At 41.5% G+C, this 19,278-nt stretch overlaps 1 protein-coding gene across 11 annotated transcripts in view; it reads left to right on the top strand.

Moving 5' to 3' along the window:
- The window catches only part of ATP6V0A4 (ATPase H+ transporting V0 subunit a4), a 72,792-nt gene that overhangs the window by 7,481 nt on the left and 46,033 nt on the right, over positions 1-19,278 (top strand). For 2 of the 11 annotated variants that reach the window (XM_061198776.1, XM_061198777.1), the window contains 5 exons: positions 4,579-4,656; positions 5,939-5,996; positions 14,917-15,009; positions 16,452-16,682; positions 18,054-18,187. In XM_061198776.1, the coding sequence (XP_061054759.1) occupies position 5,996; positions 14,917-15,009; positions 16,452-16,682; positions 18,054-18,187 (459 nt within the window). In that variant the 5' untranslated portion in view covers positions 4,579-4,656; positions 5,939-5,995. Of the gene's footprint in view, positions 1-2,436; positions 2,607-4,578; positions 4,657-5,938; positions 5,997-14,916; positions 15,010-15,103; positions 15,191-15,954; positions 16,091-16,451; positions 16,683-18,053; positions 18,188-19,278 lie in introns of those variants that run through there. The other 9 variants (XM_061198778.1, XM_061198782.1, XM_061198779.1 and 6 more) reach the window with 9 other exon arrangements.

Genomic DNA, 19,278 nt, shown 5'->3' with positions numbered 1-19,278 from the left:
ATTGCTCTTGACTCCTTTCTGCATGTCTGTTCTTCTATCTGCGATCATTTCCCTTCTCCTTGCAGAACAGCTTTTAGTATTCCCTCAATGTAGTGGTTAATGCTCTCAGTGTTTGTTTATCTGGATATGTTTTTATTCTTGAAGATATCCTTGAAAGATATTTTCATTGCATGTAGAATTCTAGGTTGACAGATATTTTCTTTCAGTGCTTTGAATATATCATTCTATTTCTTTTGACTTTTATTGTTTTTGTTGAGAGCTGTCCATCTAATTGGTGTGTCCTTGTAGGTAAGTTGTCTCCTTTTTCTTTTTTTTTTTTTTAATTTTTTTTTTTTTTATTGGTACTCACTTCAGAAACTTGAATCCACAGATATAAGCAGTATATAACCAGAAAGTTACAAGTAAACAAAGATTATACATGCAAACTTCTGTTCACAAAGGTCACATATGCAGTATATGAACTAGAAGCGTGCATCTAAGATTATGGCCAAACTGTTTTTAAAATGCAGAAATGTAAAATTACATTTTGAAAATATGAAGAGATGGTCTACACACTTCAAAAATCAAATGTGCTTATACCAGATGTATGACAGCTACAGGATTCAAGTGACAAGCAATATCTCAAGAAATTAATACTGGTCAAAGAGAATGGGAATATTTTTACATTTCACTGAAAAATACATTGACTACTAGAATACGAAATCTAGTAGGAACTTAGGGAAAAAATTACAAAATCTAAAGCCAATTACTTAATATTTCTTATTACCTAAACAGCATGACATTAAAAGAAAACTGCACCTGCATTTTAATTACCAATCTCACATTAATGAAGTTCTCAAAAAATGAAACAAAACCAAAAATGCTTCGAACTGCAAATGAAAAGTCTGAAAGGCTCAGATTAAAATGTGGAATGTTTCAGATGAAAGTAATAAAAATACAATTGGTTTGTCTCCTTTTTCTTTGATTGTTTCTAGGTATTTTGCTCTGTCTTTGGTTTTCAGCAGTTTTATTCTGATGCGCTCAGGTATTGATTTCCTTTTATTTGTCTTGCTTGAGATTTGTAGGCAATTGAATATGGAGTTTGATGTCTTTCATCAGTTTTGAAAAGTTCTCAGTCATCAAATACTACTTCTGTCCCATTCTTTTCTCTCCTTCCAGGACTCCAATTACACATAAGTTAGGCTTTCCCATAGAATCTTCTAATTCTCTACCCTCTTTTCTATTCTCCATCCTATTGTTTTCATGTGCTTTATTCTAGATATTTTCTTCTGCCCTATCTTTTATTAAGTCTCATGTCATCTGTGTCTAATCCACTTTTATAACTACCCATTGGGTTCTTAATTTCAATTATTTTAGTTTTAGTTCTTAAATTTTCATTTTGTACTTTAAAAAATAGCTTTCTGTTATTCAGTCGTGTTTTTCATCTTCATGAACAGAGTGAACATAATTTTTTAAAAAATCTTTGTGTGACAACTTCAATATTTGCCCACCCCCATTGGTCTGTTTCTATTGTCTATTATTTCTGTTGGTTTCCATTCATGTTGTTGTGCTTCCCTGTGTGCCTGGTTATTTTTTATTGTGTGAAAAAATTGTAATTACATACAATTGTTTGTAGAAATAACTTGTGACCTAGGATGACCTAGGATGAGACATGATTTTTTTTGTTGGTTGCTTTAATCAGGTGCTTGAGGCAATAACAATGTGCCATCATGTCAGTCCAGGCTCAGTAATTGAGATGATTTATAGCTAAGTTGTAGACTTTGTTAGGGTCAGCTTATTTTGGTCACCTTTCCTTCTATAGAGCAGCTCTTTGGAATATTTTTCCCCAAGGAAATAGTCAGAGATGAGCACACACATGCACAAAATGTATATCCAAGGTTCTCCATCTCAACATTACAATATTTGTAAAAATAAAAGCTTAAAAGCAACTTATAATGGAATAAAATGTTAAACAATTTTTAAAATTAATATTATGTTTGGAATAACATTTATTATTTGGGAAAACACTTGCTATATAATACAAAGCAGAAAAAGCAGGATATAAAACTGTATATTCAGTATCACTGCAGTTTTGTAAGCACACACATATATAAAGAAAAAAGTTTGGAAAGCGTCTTACCAAGATGTTAGCAGTGGTCATATCTAAAATTACACTTTGATGATTTTTATTTTCTTTTTTACACTTTTTTATGTCTTTCAAATCCTCTACAAGGAATGTGTATTACTCTTATAGTCAGGAAATAAAATCAAGTTAATACATTTTTTAAAAGAGTAGTTCACGGGAAAGCAATGTAGTCACAATGGAGCAGATAGACTACAGTTTACAATGTCTGACTGCTTGGGGAAAATTTCAATGTCAGGAAATCTTCTCCATTAAGAAAAAAATCTTAATGAAGTTTCAAGTTGCATATGGTACAGAGAACTGCTTATCGACAGCCTCTGCTCTTGAGGTGCCCAACGTGTATAACAGAAAGTGCAGACAAACCCAAGAATGTCAGGACAAGAAGAAGACTAGAAATAAGACACGGGAAAAACAACAACGGCAACAACATGGAATCTCAACGTTGACAAGGCACCTAGAGACCGCCTGGCCCAATCCTTAACCCGTAAGAATTCTCTCCTACAAACAACGTAGTAGGTTAGAGTTTGGTATTGCTGCATTTGACTTCTCAAGGTTGTTACTTGGACTTTGCTAAAATGCCTTAAGTGACAGGTTTATTACTAACTTTTAAGGCAGCCATGTCCACTGTGGGATAGCTCCAGCTGTGGGAATGTTAGTGAGTTACTAGCATGAAGCAGGGAAGGGCATTTTAAGGTGAAGTTAATCAGCAATGGAGGGGAGATCCTGTTCAGCTCCGGGCCTCTGTGATTGGCAATTTCTGGCTCCGTTCAGTTCCCAGTCTGACCATTTGTGCAAAATGTTTCTGTTGGTACAACAGTGTTTGTGGTCAGATTCATCTTTTGTTTAATAAACAGAGATGTGTGTTCCCAAAAAGTAATTTTAAGCTAAGGTTTTTGGGAAATAAGCTGCATGTTTGCAATAAACACTCAGCCAATTTTTCTTCTCCAGTTTTGTCCACATGAAACTAAAAAGGACCAGGTAGCCAAGTGAGAGATTGTTGGTCCTCTCTTTCCAACATCTAACTTCTCTCCTCCTTGGGCTTCCAGTCTCTTCTATGACTTTCCTTCACTCTCTCTCTCATTTTCTCATCTCTCCTGTCCAGGCTGCCCAGAGCCCCTTGGGATCAGCAAAACCAACCCTGAGTCAGGAGTCCTGGATTCCAGTTTTCATGTAGTCACTTCCCGTGAGACCCTGGGGGAGTCACATCACCTTGCCGATGATGTTACCCGAGAAAGATGGTGGGCATCTCTCTGGGAGGGGGATACAGGGGGGGAAAATGTAGGGAAATGCTGCCTTCAATCCTGTGTGGGAAGACCTTTGTCTGGGGTCCTCTGGACTCCCCAGAGGGGATAAATTATCCCCAGAAGGGGTTTTGCTCCATATGGTGCCTACACAAAGGGATGTTAACTCCCGTGAGAAACAAACTGGGAAGCTACAGGGATGAAGCGAAAACCCTGTGTCCGGAGCCCTGGGTTCTGCATCCAGCTTGGTCACTGATTAGCTGTGTGACCTTAGGCAAATCCCTTCACCTCCCTGGGCTTGTTTCCTTACCTCTGAAGTAAAGGGACTGGATTAGACCTCTAAGTTTTCTTCCAGTGGCACGATTCTATGACTCTGTACTCAGTATTGTGTATTAAATGGAGAAAGAAGAGAAATGAGCTAGTAAAGTCTTTTTTTTTTTTTTTAAGAAAGTAGAGGTACAATCATGCTGAAAAGAAACTCCCTAATAGAATTTAAAGTAAATATTATTACAGAAAAGGTGAATAACTGGGGAAATGCTCCCCAGTGAAAAACTTGGAGAGGTGATGGGTAAAGTTGGCCAGTGACAAACTTAGGGGCGTTCTGTTCTCTTCATGATGAAATTTTATTTCCCTAAATCTCACTCCCAGTAAGCCTGTGACTTGAAGTGAAGACAGGAATGAAAGGGATGTAAAGTAGTTCTGCTCTGGAGAGAAAGGAAACAGAGACAAGACCAAGGCATGTTGAGGTGGAGAAAAGGGAGCCAGAGGGCGCCATGATGGAGGGTCTTCTCCTCGGGAACGAGGTGGCCATGTGCTGAGGCAGGGAGGTGGGATGGGATGGAGGGTGGAGGAGAAAGTGGCTGTCCCTGGGAGGGCTCTTTCTCTCCGGGCGTGATCTAGAGGATGGAAAGCTGTAGAACAACAGTGAGGGCCAAATGGACATTGGATGGCACCAACGCACCCTGAGACCCATCACTGGAGAAGGTCTGGGGCTAGGAGGGAGTGGGGATGCTCACGGCAGTGGACGGTCCTGGCTCCAGAATACATAATATCATCCTCAGTGTGCTGACAGCATAGACTCGTGAATTCATGAATATTACTGTCAACAAACTGCACCTAATCGTGTGTGTGTGTGTGTGTGTGTGTGTGTTTGTGAAGCTGAATGTCATTCTCTCTCTTTTGAGCAACCTCACATCATTCTCTTTCTGTCTCCAGCACTTTCTCTGTTAGAGCCTGTTGTGAAGGCTCGTGGATGGTGAGCTCAGTGCCTGGCCTGTGGTGGACGAGTGCTAGGTAAGTGGATGGGAAAATCAGTTCTTTGAATGAAGGTGATCTGGCTGGGATTCAGTTTAGAAAAATTAGACACTGTTTTAGAAAAATCAGGTTGTTAGTGTTGCAGCTTACCTTTTTTGGAATTGCTGACGTAAATTTCTTGCAAGGATTTTGGCTTGCTTTCCACTTACCCCTTTTCATTTTTTAAATTATGTGACGATCTCCTGTAAATTGATCTTGTACAGCTGAACATGTGGTTGTTCCCAGTATCGTCCTAATCCCAGGTCCAGGGCCATGAGAACAAAGGAGGCCCTTTGTTGAAAGGAATGTCCACTTTGAAGTGGTGTAAGTCGAGTGCTTCCCTCTTCAGCTCCTCAAGAGCCATTTTATAGACAGTCCTCAGGGCACGAAAGTGTCTTGCCAGAAACCTGCAGGGACAAGTATATAGTGGCCGCAGCTGGCACTGTGCTCCAGACTTGTCTAGAGAATGGGGACTGTGGTATTAAACACTCGGTATCAAAAACAATGTTCATTTGGATAATATAGGGGATTGATTCTGCTCTAAGAACGTAGTTTCTCTCAAGACCTAATGCCAAATTTAAGTGTTATTGGGGATTCTGAGAGTATATTAAAAATATTTAGTATTTAATGATTAATAGGAGAGTGACTTGCATTTTTAAAAAAGTCAGTGACACAAATAATTAAAGAAATGCGAGTGTCCTACGTGGCTTTGGTAAATCTTTTAGCCTCACAGGCCTCCGCTCCAGTGAGTGGATTGGAGTAAATCTCAGTCTCTTTTCTACCAGTCACTGCAAAACCCTTTTAGGGCCAGAGCTGGGCTTGGTTCTTCTCTCACTCTTTCTCTCCTTCCTTCACTGTGGAGATTTACAGTATGGCTAGAGAATTCAGGAAGTTTACTTTGGTTTTAGACTAACTGGGCTGTGGTTGCTAACACCTTCTCTTTCAACCTCCCACGAGTCAGCAGTGCTATGAAAAGTTGCCTATAAAATATTGAGCTCAATCAGGAAACTTCCAGAGAAATTTAAGCGATATCCTTGCATGGTTCAAAGTGATTGTCTCAAATGTGCTTAGTGGGTGAGAAAAAGTAGAAGCTGCTATTTTCTAGAGTGCAACTAGAGCTCACAGAGTTCTCTTGGATTGTCAGCTGTCTCTGCCCTTAAAAAAATAAATGAAACCTCCCACGATGCTTTATTTTCTCATCAGCTACTGCCCTGGTCCCTCTTTCCCTTTCAATAGCCTGATATTTTGAAAGAATTGTTGTTATCTATCTTCTCTTCACCAGCCGCTGACTTCCCAAGTCCACAGTCTACTTTGAATTCTGAACCTTTCATTCCACTGAAGTAAGTCCATTGGGGTCATCAGTAACCTCCAGATGCTTCTCAGCCCTCCTCTGGCATGACCGATCCATGGTTCTTGAGACACTTCCTTCTCTAGAATTCTCCTTCTTTGGATTATCCTTCTTCCTCTCTGTTTCTTGTCCATCTACTCTGTCCTGTCTTGAAACCTTGAGTTCTCCCATGCTCAGGCCTGACTTTATTGCTTCCGCCTTTTTATGGGCTGAGTTGTGTACACCCCCAAATTCATATGTTGCAGTCGTAACTCCAGTCCCTCAGAATGTGACCTTATTTGGAAATGGGGTCTTTGCAGAGGTAATTCGTTAAGATGAGGTCACACTCATACTCAAGTAGGCTGGGCCCCTACTCCAGGATGTGTGATGTCCATGTAAAAAGGGGAGATTTGGACACAGACGCATGCATGTGAAGATGAAGGCAGAGATCAGATGATGCTTCTACAAGCCAAGGAACCCTAAAGATTGCCAGCAAATCACCAGAAGCTAGGGGAGAGGCATGGACCAGATTATCTCTCACAGCCATTAGAAGGGCTGATTCAACCTTGCTGACACCTTGGACTCTAGCTTCCAGAACTCCGAAATGATAAATTCTGTTGTTTAAACTATGCAATTTGTGGTACTTTGTTCAGGCAGCCCTAGCAAGCTAATATACCCCTCTGTTCTCTCCCCAGGCCAGTTCCAATGTTTTGGTCTAGGTGGCCCTTTATACCCTTAAAAATTCTTGAGAACCCCAGAGAGCTATGGCTTATGTGGATTCTATCCACTGATATTTATCACACTAGAAATTAAAACTGAGAAATTCTAAAAATACTTAGATATTAGCTCATCTAAAATAATATGAAACCTGTTGTATGTTGATACAATATATAGGTTAATGAAAATAACTCTATTTTCCAAAACAACAATTTAGTGAGAAGAGTGACAATTGTTTTATTTTGCAAATCTCTTTAATGTCTGACAATAGAAGACAGTTTTTGTCTTTTGTATCTATTTTTGCATTCAATCTGTAGCTATTTGTTATTTTTGTTTGAGTATATAAAGAAAGTCTGGCCTCACATAGATATGTAGTTTCAAAAAGGGGGAGAATGTTTTACCAGCTTTTTTAGATAGTTGTGGATATTTTTCTTTAATACTACATCAAAACTTAACAAGTAGTAATTTTTATTTTTATTTTTATTTTCTTTTTAAAAAATATTTATTTATTGGGCTTCCCTGATGGCACAGTGGTTAAGAATCCGCCTGCCAATGCAGGGGACACGGGTTCAAGCCCTGGGCCGGGAAGATCCCACATGCCGTGGAGCAACTAAGCCCATGCGCCACAACTACTGAGCCTGTGCTCTAGAGCCCGCGAGCCACAACTACTGAGCGCACATGCCACAACTACTGAAGCCCGAGCACCTAGAACCCATGCTCCTCAACAAGAGAAGCCACCGCAATGAGAAGCCCGCGCACTGCAATGAAGAGCATCCCCCGCTCACCACAACTAGAGAAAGCCCACACGCAGCAATGAAGACCCAATGCAACCAAAAATAAATAAATAAATAAATAGATTTTTAAAAAATTTATTTATCTATTTATTTATTTGGTTGTGCCGGGTCTTATTTGTGGCTTGGTGGCTCCTTAGTTGCAGCACATGGGCTCCTTAGTTGCAGCAGGTGGGCTCCTTTAGTTGCAGCTCGAGGGCTCCTTAGTTGTGGCTCGTGGGCTCCTAGGTTGCGGCATGTGGGTTCCTTAATTGTGGCAGGCGAACTCTTAGTTGTGGCATGCATGTGGATCTAGTTCCCTGGCCAGGGATCGAACCCAGGCCCCCTGCGTTGGGAGCACGGAGTCTTAACCACTACACCACCAAGGAAGTCCCTTAAATTAGCTTTAATACTGAATATTTCCCCAGGTCATGTGAACCTGAAATTCATTTGGGTTAGTTTCTATTATATTTCTGAGAGTTTCTATAAGCACTTATTTGTTTAAGCCAATTAAATAGAGCTCTTTTACAAATTAATTTTGGCCATACCATCTGGATATAGACAGACACAACCAGAGATCTCATAGTTTTCATCTTAAAACTTTAGTCATTGGTGGACTTCCCTGGTGGCGCAATGGTTAAGAATCCACCTGCCAATGCAGGGGACATGGGTTTGATCCCTGGTCCAGGAAGATCCCACATGCTGTGTAGCAACTAAGCCCATGTGCCACAATTACGGAGCCTGCACTCTAGAGCCCGTGAGCCACAACTACTGAGCCTGTGTGCCACAACTACTGAAGCCTGTGCGCCTAGAGCTGGTGCTCCGCAACAAGAGAAGCCACTGCAATGAGAAGCCCATGCACTGCAACGAAGAGTAGCCCCCGCTCGCTGCAACTAGAGAAAGCCCGCGTGCAGCAACGAAGACCCAATGCAGCCAAAAAAACCAAAAAAACAAAAAACAAAAAAAACTTTAGTCATTGGGGACTTCTCTGGTGGCGCAGTGATTTAGAACCCTCCTGCCAATGCGGGGGACATGGGTTCGAGCCCTGGTCCAGGAAGATCCCTCATGCTGCAGAGCAACAAAGCCCCTGCACCACAACTACTGAGCCTGTGCTCTAGAGCCCACAAACCACAACTACTGAGCCCATGAGCCACAACTACTGAAGGCCACGTGCCTAGAGCCCGTGCTCTGCAACAAGAGAAGCCACCGCAATGAGAAGCCCGTGCACCGCAATGAAGAGTACCCCGCTTGCTGCAACTAGAGAAAGCCTGTGCACAGCAACAAAGACCCAACGCAGCCAAAAACAAATAAATAAATAAATAAATTTAAAAAAATAAATAAAACTTTAGTCATGAATTGGTGCACTACAAAGCTCACTAGTTTATAAATAACAGTTGGAATAAATTAGATAATTAGATTACTTGCTCAGATGGCTAAAGTCTTTTATAGTTTATGGAGAAGACTTTTAAGATCTGTCTTTGCCTTTGACAAGCAATTTTAAGGGGGCTCTTTGGGCAAGAGGGTCCTTTTAGAAGTCTGTGTTTAAAACGGTCTCTCTCCCTCTTTTTTTCTTTTTAGTTTTGGGTTCTACTGATTGAGCTAAGGCTGCGGTCTCAGGTGATGTGGCTGTGTTTACATTTCATTGAAATGATAAGATTTATAACTTTATTGGACAGAGAAAGAAAATGTATCTATTATTATAAATCTTAGGATGATTATTTAAAGAAATTTTAAAGTACAGGACTTTTTTTTTCTGATATCCTGATCTTTTATAATATCTCTAATCAATTTGAGAGGAATAGGTGAGGCCTTGGGGCTGGTGAAGGTAGGTGGGTAGTAGTAGTTTGTAGTAGTTGTAGAGATTTGCAAAACAAAAACAGTTGCTTGTATTAGCCCTTGAATATTGGCTTGCAGCTGATTTATTTTCTGATTACTTGAAGGAAGGCCTGGGGAATTGCTGAGGCGCTAGGGCAGGTCTTTTCTCTTGTCCAGAGGGCTTAGTTTTAAAAGGGCCTGCCAGGAGAGGGGGGGTTAAGGAGGAGGAGGAGGAAGGGGGTCCGGTGGAGAAGGAGAAGGGAGGGGGCATCTTGCAGATTAAAAAAAAAGAGTTTGGAAAAGGTGCATAAAAGGATGGAGAAGATGCAGACTTTGGGAGGGGGTAGGAGGGGGGCAAGAGAGTTCATTCAACTGATTTTTCAAGTTTAGAGACAGTCTGAGTCAACTTTTCATTTACAGCTTGGAGGGAAGCAGTTTTCTTGATGTTACATTTAGAGGCCTCCAGACACTAATTAAAATATGCTTCCTATTATTTGTCTGTTTCTGAAACATTTTTAGTCATGCATGAAGATAGACTAATTTGGGAATTTTGAAAGTTCGCCATTTCGGCCAATGCAATGTAAATCATCTCAGCTTAAATGGACCCATTTTGATAAGTAGTTACAGGATGAGGGTCCATAGATGTTAAACATAAGGCCAGCAGGGGTTTCTGGGGGTGGGTGTGTCATCTTTCTTTGAAGTTCTCTCTGTAAGAGCGTCCCATTATTCCGAATACTCGTGGAAACATGAAACCCACATCTCAAGACAGAAAAATAAACAAACAAGAAAACCCCACTCTCAGAAAGGGAGGGGGACTAGTGTCGACACCAATAAAACCCCCAAATAAAGCCCTGAAGCTCAACCGGAAGGACCTCGGCCAGGAGACCTGATGCAGCTGAAGAGACAGCTGGACACAATGGGTCTGTGTAGGTCCTTACACCAAATCTGAGGAAGTGCCGATTGCCACTGAATCCTGCCGGCTACACCAAGTATATTCATTTTAGAAACAGAAAACTTTAGAAACAGAGACCTGATTGAAATAAAAAGGTGTTGATTTGGGGTTTGTTAGGACTGCAGCTTGGGAGACACAAATTCAAGAAGCACGTGAATTGTGTTCTGCTGGACTACAAAATGGGGGAGACTTAGGCAAAAATGGCAAGGTTACAGTGGTTTATCAAGAATTACAATCGGAGCTGGCAAGAAGTAAGGGTGCTTATTAACTAAAGATTGCTTGGAGTCCAAAATGGTTGCATAGTTACAAGGGGAGACCTTGAGACCATAAGGTTGCAGCTGGCAGGTGTTGTTTGGAATATAGCTGGTAGTGTCCTTGGATCTGGTATAGTTCAAAGAAAGTTCAGGTTCTCAGTGGTACAGAGACCAGATCCTCAATGGCCACCTGGCTCCATTTTTGTCTGCCCGAACTGTGATCACTCCATTATAATTTCAATTTGTCATCAGTACTATACATACACTTTCATAAAATACTTTTTCATCAGCAGTGTACCAAGAAGAGATTTCCTTGTCAATAGAATGCTTTTGGTGCTATTTTCATAGCTGCACTGTATTCTATCACACAGCTGCGTCATAATTTATTTAACCAGTTCTGTAATGCTGAACATTTATATTGTTTCTAACTTCTTTTTTTTTTTTTAGATTTATTGATTGATTGATTGATTGCTATGTTGGGTCTTCGTTTCTGTGCGAGGGCATCCTCTAGTTGTGGCAAGCAGGGGCCACTCTTCATCGCGGTGCGCGGGCCTCTCACTATCGCGGCCTCTCTTGTTGCGGAGCACAGGCCCCAGATGCGCAGACTCAGTAGTTGTGGCTCACGGGCCTAGTTGCTCCACGGCATGTGGGATCTTCCCAGACCAGGGCTCGAACCTGTGTCCCCTGCATTAGCAGGCAGATTCTCAACCACTGCGCCACCAGGGAAGCCCTGTTTCTAACTTCTTAAGATCTCTTTTTCCCAAAGTTTTGCAATTTGTTTTTATAAAATTATGTATGCCTATCACAAAAAGATTAAATAATCAAAAATTCATAACATGACAGCTATAAAGGCTGCATCATTCTTTTTACCAATTACAGTGTAAGGACAAACCACTTGCTCTCACTGAAATCATTTCAAAGTTCTTCCTGACAAACTAGCTTCCTCTCTTGTGCATTACTAATCCTTTCTTCATGCAGCTTTCAGAGTAATTTGTTTTTTATTTTATTTCTTTCCCTACCCCGCCCTAGTTTTCATACTTCTTTTTAATGAGGAAATTCTCTGTTCAAACAAAAACAATTATACAGCAATACCATAGACAAAGGTGTTGCTCAGGATGAAGCAGGGCATCTTGACCCTCCCTTTCCACTTCCCCAAAATGGGGCCTGAAGAGGGCTGTGCAAAATCCCTAGGGTTCTGTGCCCCAGTTTAAAAACCACTCATCTGGCTCAACATCTTCATTTTGCAACGAGGGAACTGAGTCTCATGGTGGGGACTTATCGTTTGAAGGTTGCTCAAATCTCTTGGGCTAGCTTGATCTAGAACACACATCTCCAAAATTTTTCTCTGCTCTCTCGCCACTGTAGGATGCCACCTAAGCACAAGTCATCTTTGCTCTTATTGAAATCTTTAAAAAAAAAAAAAAAACCCAAAAAACTTTTATTTTGAAATAATTGTAGATTTCACTGAAAGTTGCAAACATAGTACAGGGAGGTCTCCCGTATCCATCACACAGTTTCCCCATTGGTTACATCTTACATAACTATAGTACAATGTCAAAACCAGGAAACTGACAATAATATAAAGAGTGTATGTGGTTCTATGTCATTTTATCACATGTATAGATTCATGTAACCAGCGCCACAATCAAGATATTAAACTATCCCATCACCACAGAGTTCTCCTTCATGTTACCCCTTCATCGTCACACATACATGTCACCATCCCTAATCCCTTGCAACTATTAATCTGTCCTTCATGTCTATAATTTGTGTCATTTAAAGAATGTTATATAAATGGAATCATCCGGGGACTGCCCTGGTGGTCCAGTCATTAAGACTCTGTGCTTCCATTACATGGGGCATGGGTTAGATCCCTGGCCGGGGAATTAAGATCTCACATGACACATGGTGAGTCCAAAAAAAAAAAAAAAAGGGAATCATCCAGTATGTGACCTTTTTTCACTAACATAATGACCTTGAGATCTATCAGAGTTGTGTTTATCAATAGTTTATTGCTTTTAGTGCTGAGTAGTAGCCTATTGTATGGATGTATCATAAGTAGGAAATTTTGGTTGTTTCCAGGTTTTTGGATATTATAAATAAAGCTGCTATGATTGATGTATGGATTCTTTTGGGAACATAAGTTTTCATTTCTTTGGAGTAAATGTCCATGAGTGTGATTGCTGGGTTATAAAGAAAATGCATGTTTAGTCTTTAAAAAAACTGTCGAACTATTTTCCAGAGCAAGTGTACCTTTTTACATTCCCACCAGCAACGCATGAGAGATCCAACTTCTGTTCCTTTTTGCCATCATTTGGAATTGTCAGTATTTATTATTTTAGCTCTTTTAATAGATATATACTGATATTTCATTATGGTTTAAATTTGTATTTCCCTAATGGCTAGTGATGTTGAACATCTTTTCAAGCGCTTATTTGCAACCTGTATATCCTCTTTGGTGAAATGTCTTTTCATGTCTTTGGCCCATTTCTAGTTGGGTTGTTCAGTTTTTTTCCTGTTGAAGAATGAGAACTCTATAAATGCTAGGTATGGGTTCTTTATCAGATATGTGGGTTGCAAATATTTTCTTCCAGCCTTTCTCTTGTCTTTTCATCCTTTTAACAGGGTCTTTTTGTTCAGCAAAAAGAAAAAAAATTAAATCCATTTTATTCTTTTTATGGATTGTACTTAGGTGTCCTGTCTAAGAACTCTTCACCAAACCCTCAGTTCCGGAAGTGTTCTACTGTGTTTCTTCTATAAGTTGTAGAGTTTTATGTTTTCAACTTATCTCTAAACCATTTTGAGTTAATTTTTTTAGAAGGTGTGAGACAGTACCATGCAGTGGTTGTAAACAAGGACTGTGGTGTCAGATGACCTGTCATAAGTGACTGTGTGACCTTGGGCAAATGACTTAGCTTCTTTGTGCCTCTATTTCCTCATGTGTAACATGAGAATAAGAACACTGCCAACCTCATAGAGTTATTAAGAAAATTAAATGGGCTAATACACGTAAAGTTTTTTTTTTTTTTTTGATTTATTTTTGACTGTGTTGGGTCTTCATTGCTGCATGCAGGCTTTCTCCAGTTGCGGCAAGCAGGAGCTACTCTTTGTTGTGGTGTGCGGGCTTCTCATTGCGGTGGCTTCTCTTGTTGCAGAGCACGGGCTCTAGGCATGTGGGCTTCAGTAGCTGTGGCTTGCGGGCTCTAGAGCGCAGGCTCAGTAGTTGTGGTGCACAGGCTTAGTTGCTCCGTGGCATGTGGGATCTTCCCGGACCAGGGCTTGAACCCGTGTCCCCTGCATTGGCAGGCGGATTCTTAACCACTGCCACCAGGGAAGTCCACATGTAAAGTATTTAATTGTGTTCTACAGTCATGAGAACAATGCCCAGCACATGGCAAGCACTCAATAGATATATTAGCTATTGCGATGATGTCACACCCCTGCTCTTGCCTTGGGGTTCCTGCTGCCTAGAATACCCTTCTAGCAGCTTCTTTTTGCAAAACTGGCTCATTTAAAAAATTTCCACACCTCAGCTCAAATGCCACCTCCTCTCAAATGAGAGAGGTCTTCCCTGACCATTTGTCTAAAATAATCTCTCTTCATTTCTCTGAAGCCTATCTTTCTTTGATTGCACTTTTCATAATCCTCTATATCTTGCTAACTTATTACTTGTTTACTGTTTGTCTCCTTCCATCTGGACGTAAACTTCATGAGGGGAAGACCTTGTCTCTTATCTACCACCCTATCCTCAGAGCCCAGAACAGAGTGGCACATAATAGACTCTCAATAAATATTTATTGAATGGATGAAAGAATTCAGGTCTTTTACAATTACATGCTTATTACAGACAATACTATGATAGACATGATTGTAGTTAAATTTTGATTTACATCCTTACTTTTTTTTTTTAGGATGAACTTCCGAAAGTGGGATTATTGGGTCAAAGGACAAGCAAACTGACTTTCAGACAGATTGTACTTATTTATTTATTTATTTATATTTTTTGGTCTTGCTGCGTGGCACATGGGATCTTAGTTCCCCGACCAGGGATCGAACCCACGTCCCTAGCAGTGGAAGCTCGGAGTCCTAACCACTGGACAGCCAGGGAATTCCCCAGGTTGTACTAATTTAGAGTCCTGCCAGTGTCATATGAGCATGCTGGCCTTCTGCACCTTTGATTTGGGGCTCTAGGAGAAAAAATAGCAAACCTGAAAATAACCTCTCCCTCCTATATTTCCACATGCTAAATAAATATCTAAGATCCTATTGTATTTTACAGATAAGGACACTGAGGCCCTGGGGCTAAATAGCTTCCCCAAGGTCATACATGTTAAAAGGCAGAGATGGGCTCCTGACCCAGGCAGTTTGGATCTTGACTCTGCTCTTAACCATCAAGATGTACTTTTTTCTCTCTATGCTTCTCAGTGACTCCTGGGCACCAGGACCTTTGCGAGCTACTGTTCCACCCACTGACCGGAAGACACAGCGCTCCCAGCTGGGGTGAAGAGCAGAACGGAGGTGGGCAGGGGGAGGAGCAAGCAGAGGGAGGCACTAATTGGGGCAAGGGCTCCTCTTGCCTCCGGAGCTTATCTGATGGGGGAGGCAGAGTCAACACTGATGATGCCTTTGGAAGTTTTCAGTTCTAATCTTCCTGCTCTGCTTTGCCAATCCTGAGTTCAGTCTTTGAAACTTTGCCCAGGTGAGTCTGGACTCTTGAGTGGATCTGCCCTGTTGAGATGGGTGGGTGTGGCCAAGTTTGGCTTCTTAATACCGGTCTTCCACTGCCCCAGGTGCAAAATAGCTGCTTCTTCTCAGCTGATTGTTTCCAAACTGCCTACACCCTGCTTCTCTCTGCTTCCTCCCAGGCTAAATTTAGATTTTTCACCCTGTGTTCTCAAAAGCAATGGTTCTAATTTGATCATCCACAAAAATCACCTGAGGGGCTGACTAAAAAGGCAAATCTCAGACAACCTGGGAAATGTGAACACTGATGGGATATTTGATATTAAGGAATTATTGTTGAATTTTAGGTGTAACCGTAGTATTGTGTGTGTGTGTGTGTGTGTGTATAACATATACACGGAAGAATCCTTATCTTTTGAATATTTTGATATTCAAATATTTTGAAAGAAAAATATGATGTATCAGATTTGCTTCAAAATAGCCCAGAGTGGGTAGGAGAAGTGGGTGGGAATTAGATGATACAAAATTCAACAACTGTTGCTGCTGACTGGTGTGTACATGGGGGGTTCTTATACTATCCTCTGTACTTGTGCAGTTGCTTGAATTTTTCCATAACAAAGTGTAAAAAAACAAAAAGCACCCCCCTCATTCTAGGGTACACTTTACAGGCACCCAGGGCGTCCCTGGGGGATCTGCTCACCTCACCAAGTGAACTCAGGTGGCCCCTGCAGAGAAACACATCTAATTGGCTCACTCTTCTGCCCCTCACCCCTCCACCAGATAAATGGGAAAGACAGCAAACCTCAGTAAGAAAAGAATAAATCTCTCAACTGGCTCTCTTTACCTGGGCCACCTGGAAGCTGAATTTTAGCCATAGGCTATATAGATGGATTTGTTTGTCTATTCTCCTTTGAAAGTAAGTGTTTTTGAAATTGTTGGTAGGGTAGTGAGTGTGTGTTTGTTTGTTTGTTTTTCTAAAACCATTTTTTAATGTTATTTCATTTCTCCACCGAAAAGGAGGGTTTTAATGTGCGCAGTAGATACGCAGGAAGTTGTCTCTGGGGCCCTTCTGAGGCCTCGAGCAACCTCTTCCCAAACCCTCCGCTCACCGGGGGGGTAGGTTTCTTCCTTAGGGAAGAAAGTCACTGCTTCCTGGTGGGGCCCCAAGGTCATGGCCGAGGGCACAGGTGAGGCGGGGAGAGGGAGGGGGTTTGAGCAGGACCGGCCGGCGGGGCAGGTTTGTCCTCGCCCCGGACAGGTCGGTGTTGGTACAACAGAGCCGCCTCCCGGCCTCTGCGGGCGCCCGGGGAGGAGAAGCCGCAGGAGGGGCTCGGCCGTCGCCGCAGGGAGGTCGCCTGCGGAGTCCCCGGCCGGGCTGGTCCCATCCGGCCCGCCGCTCGCCAGCCCGACACACCCGGCCCGGCCGCTGCGGCCCGCGCTGCCTGCTCGGGGTCCGGCGAAGGAAGCCGCGGGAGACCCGCGCCCAGGACCTGCTCGGACAAGGCTGGGTAGGAAGGAAGGGTCTCTACCTTGTGCTCTTTGGTCTGCAAGAAGCTAATGCCTTCCGTCTCTTTTCTATGAAAACATCGCCGTACTTACCAGAATGGGCAGGATGAAAAATTCATTCATCTCGGTGTCAAAAGGCAAAAATGGAAAACCAGACTCTGCATTCTGGAGGGAGGGATGAGGGTTAGCCTGGTCAATAAATCGGGAAACGTTTTTTGAGCACCTTATTTGGCATTGAGCTAGACTGGTGATGGAGTGAAAAACACAGAGTTCTGACCTCATGGATTTTTCTGGTTAGTGGGCAAAACAGACACTAAGCAAGTAATTGCAGCTGATTATATTCCGGGAGGAATATATAGGAGGGGGCTAAGTTCCCTGGGAGTGCTGGGGATGGGAAAGCTTATGGAGGAAGAGGGTCCTGACACCCAGAGGGAGGAATGACAGGAGTATGCCCGGGGTGGGGAATGCAGGGTGGGGAGGAAGCAGTTGAGGTTCTAAATCTAGGGTAAGAAGGAGAAATTTTGTGAAGCTGGAGGGGAAGGCCGAGGCCAGACGATGCACGCAGCCCTTCGTTGGCTACGTCAAGGGTTTTAGACTTTATCCTGTGGGAAAGTGGGGCAATGGAAGGATTAAAACAGGAAGGATAAACCCAGTGTCTGGCAAATAGTAGATCATATATTATAAAATGATAAGGAAAAGGGACTTCTTCTGGGAGATGTGACAGTTCTTCCAAAAGGTTGGACTTCGAGGAAGACAATTTGGTTTGGCAGCAATAGGGCAATCTATTGGGTTATGGATGAGAATGGATTCTAGGTGAATATCCTTTTTCCTTATAGAGGACGTACAGATTTTTTTTTTTAATTCCTGCTGACTGCACAGGGTTCTTGTTTTATCAGTTGAACCATTCCCCTATTGATGGATATCTAGGTTAGGTCTATTTATTATAATTAGTATACACAATGTTATCAGAAACATCCTTGTGAGTCTATTTCCCCATACATCTCCAAGTTTATCTGGGTGAAGAGCAGTGGAAATCTTGGGTCAAGGATATGAGTAATATAAAGTTTGGTAGATATTGACAAATGGCTCTCTAAAAAGCTGTACAAATGTAACACTTCAAGTATTAAGTGTATGAAAATGCCTGCTTCCCCATACCCTCCACAAACATGAGTTTTTAATCATATCTTTTAATCTTTTGCCAATCTGATAGGCGGTGAAAAGTGCTACCTTGTTTTTGTTAATATCTTTAAAGTCAGGAGTGATTCCTGTTGCATTTTTTAGTTCTGCTGGATTTTAATTTGACGCAACTAAAACCAGTTTTCGTCCTAAGGTTTTCACCCATTTGTTTCCTCAAATACCTTTGTCTCCTGCAGACCAAGGCTGGGTCAAGATGGCGTCCGTATTCCGAAGTGAGGAGATGTGTTTGTCACAGCTCTTCCTCCAGGTTGAGGCTGCATATTGCTGTGTAGCTGAGCTTGGAGAGCTTGGATTGGTTCAGTTCAAAGACGTAAGTACTGCATTCTTTGGAGACCAGAAGAAGGTGGAGTTTCCACTTCTTGGTAGTGAACAAAGTTCAGGGAGAAGAGCCCTGGGCTGGAAGAGATGGAATTCGGTGTTTCTAGTTCTTCTGGCTAGGATTTGCGATAACACTGGGCAAGTGACTTGCAAACATGTTCTCCCTTCCTCCCTGTGTGTCTCCTCTATAGGAATGTTTTGAAACTCTAATCACAAAGATGGCACTGTATTTTACTTTCTGATGTACCATCTTCAAAACATTTGATATATCCAATGGGTGCATGGATTACCAACCTTGTTCTCAGGGCAGAAACCAATTCTTTCTGACTAGTTAGTCTGAGGAAAAAGTATCCTGGAGTCCACAGTCTCTGCAGAGTGACATTCTTGGGCTAGACTGTTTCTTTTTTTTTTTTTTTCTTCCAGTTTTATTGAGATATAATTGACCTATAACTGTGTAAGTTTAAGGTGTACGGCATAATGATTTGACTTCCATACGTCATGAAATGACGACCACAATAAGTTTAGTGAACATCCATTATCTCCTGTAGATACGAAATTAAACAGAAAAAAATTTTTTTGCCTTGTGATGAGAACTCTTAGGATTTTCTCTCTTAACTTTCGTATATAATGTACAGCAGTGTTAGTTATAATTTACCATGTTGTACATTACATCCCTAGTACTTGTTTATCTTATAGTTGGAAGTTTGTACCTTTTGGCTATCTTCATCCAGTTTCTCCATTCCCTCACCCCCCACCTCTGGTAACCACAAATCTGATCTCTTTTTCTATGAGTTTGTTTGTTTCTGTTTTTGTTTTTTTTTTGTTTTTTTCACACACATACACTGTATTTTATTTTTACAAGAGATAAATAAACTGACACCAAGCATTGTAAATGGATGACCACAACAGAAGCAACAATGATTGCAATTACCAAACACGAAACACACTCATACTATGTCATAATATTGACATTCAGTCCAGTAATCCTCCACTGTAACAGCTCCTTTACTTTGCAGTGAAAATTGATTTGTATATTCTTTGCCTCTGAGTCCTTGTGAGATTTTTTTTTTTTATTCAAACAGA

Source organism: Eubalaena glacialis, chromosome 8 (genome assembly GCF_028564815.1).
Source record: "Eubalaena glacialis isolate mEubGla1 chromosome 8, mEubGla1.1.hap2.+ XY, whole genome shotgun sequence".
Classification (NCBI taxonomy): Eukaryota; Metazoa; Chordata; class Mammalia; order Artiodactyla; family Balaenidae; genus Eubalaena; species Eubalaena glacialis.
Note: the sequence above shows the minus strand (reverse complement) of the source record. Positions and strands in the feature narration are given on the sequence as shown.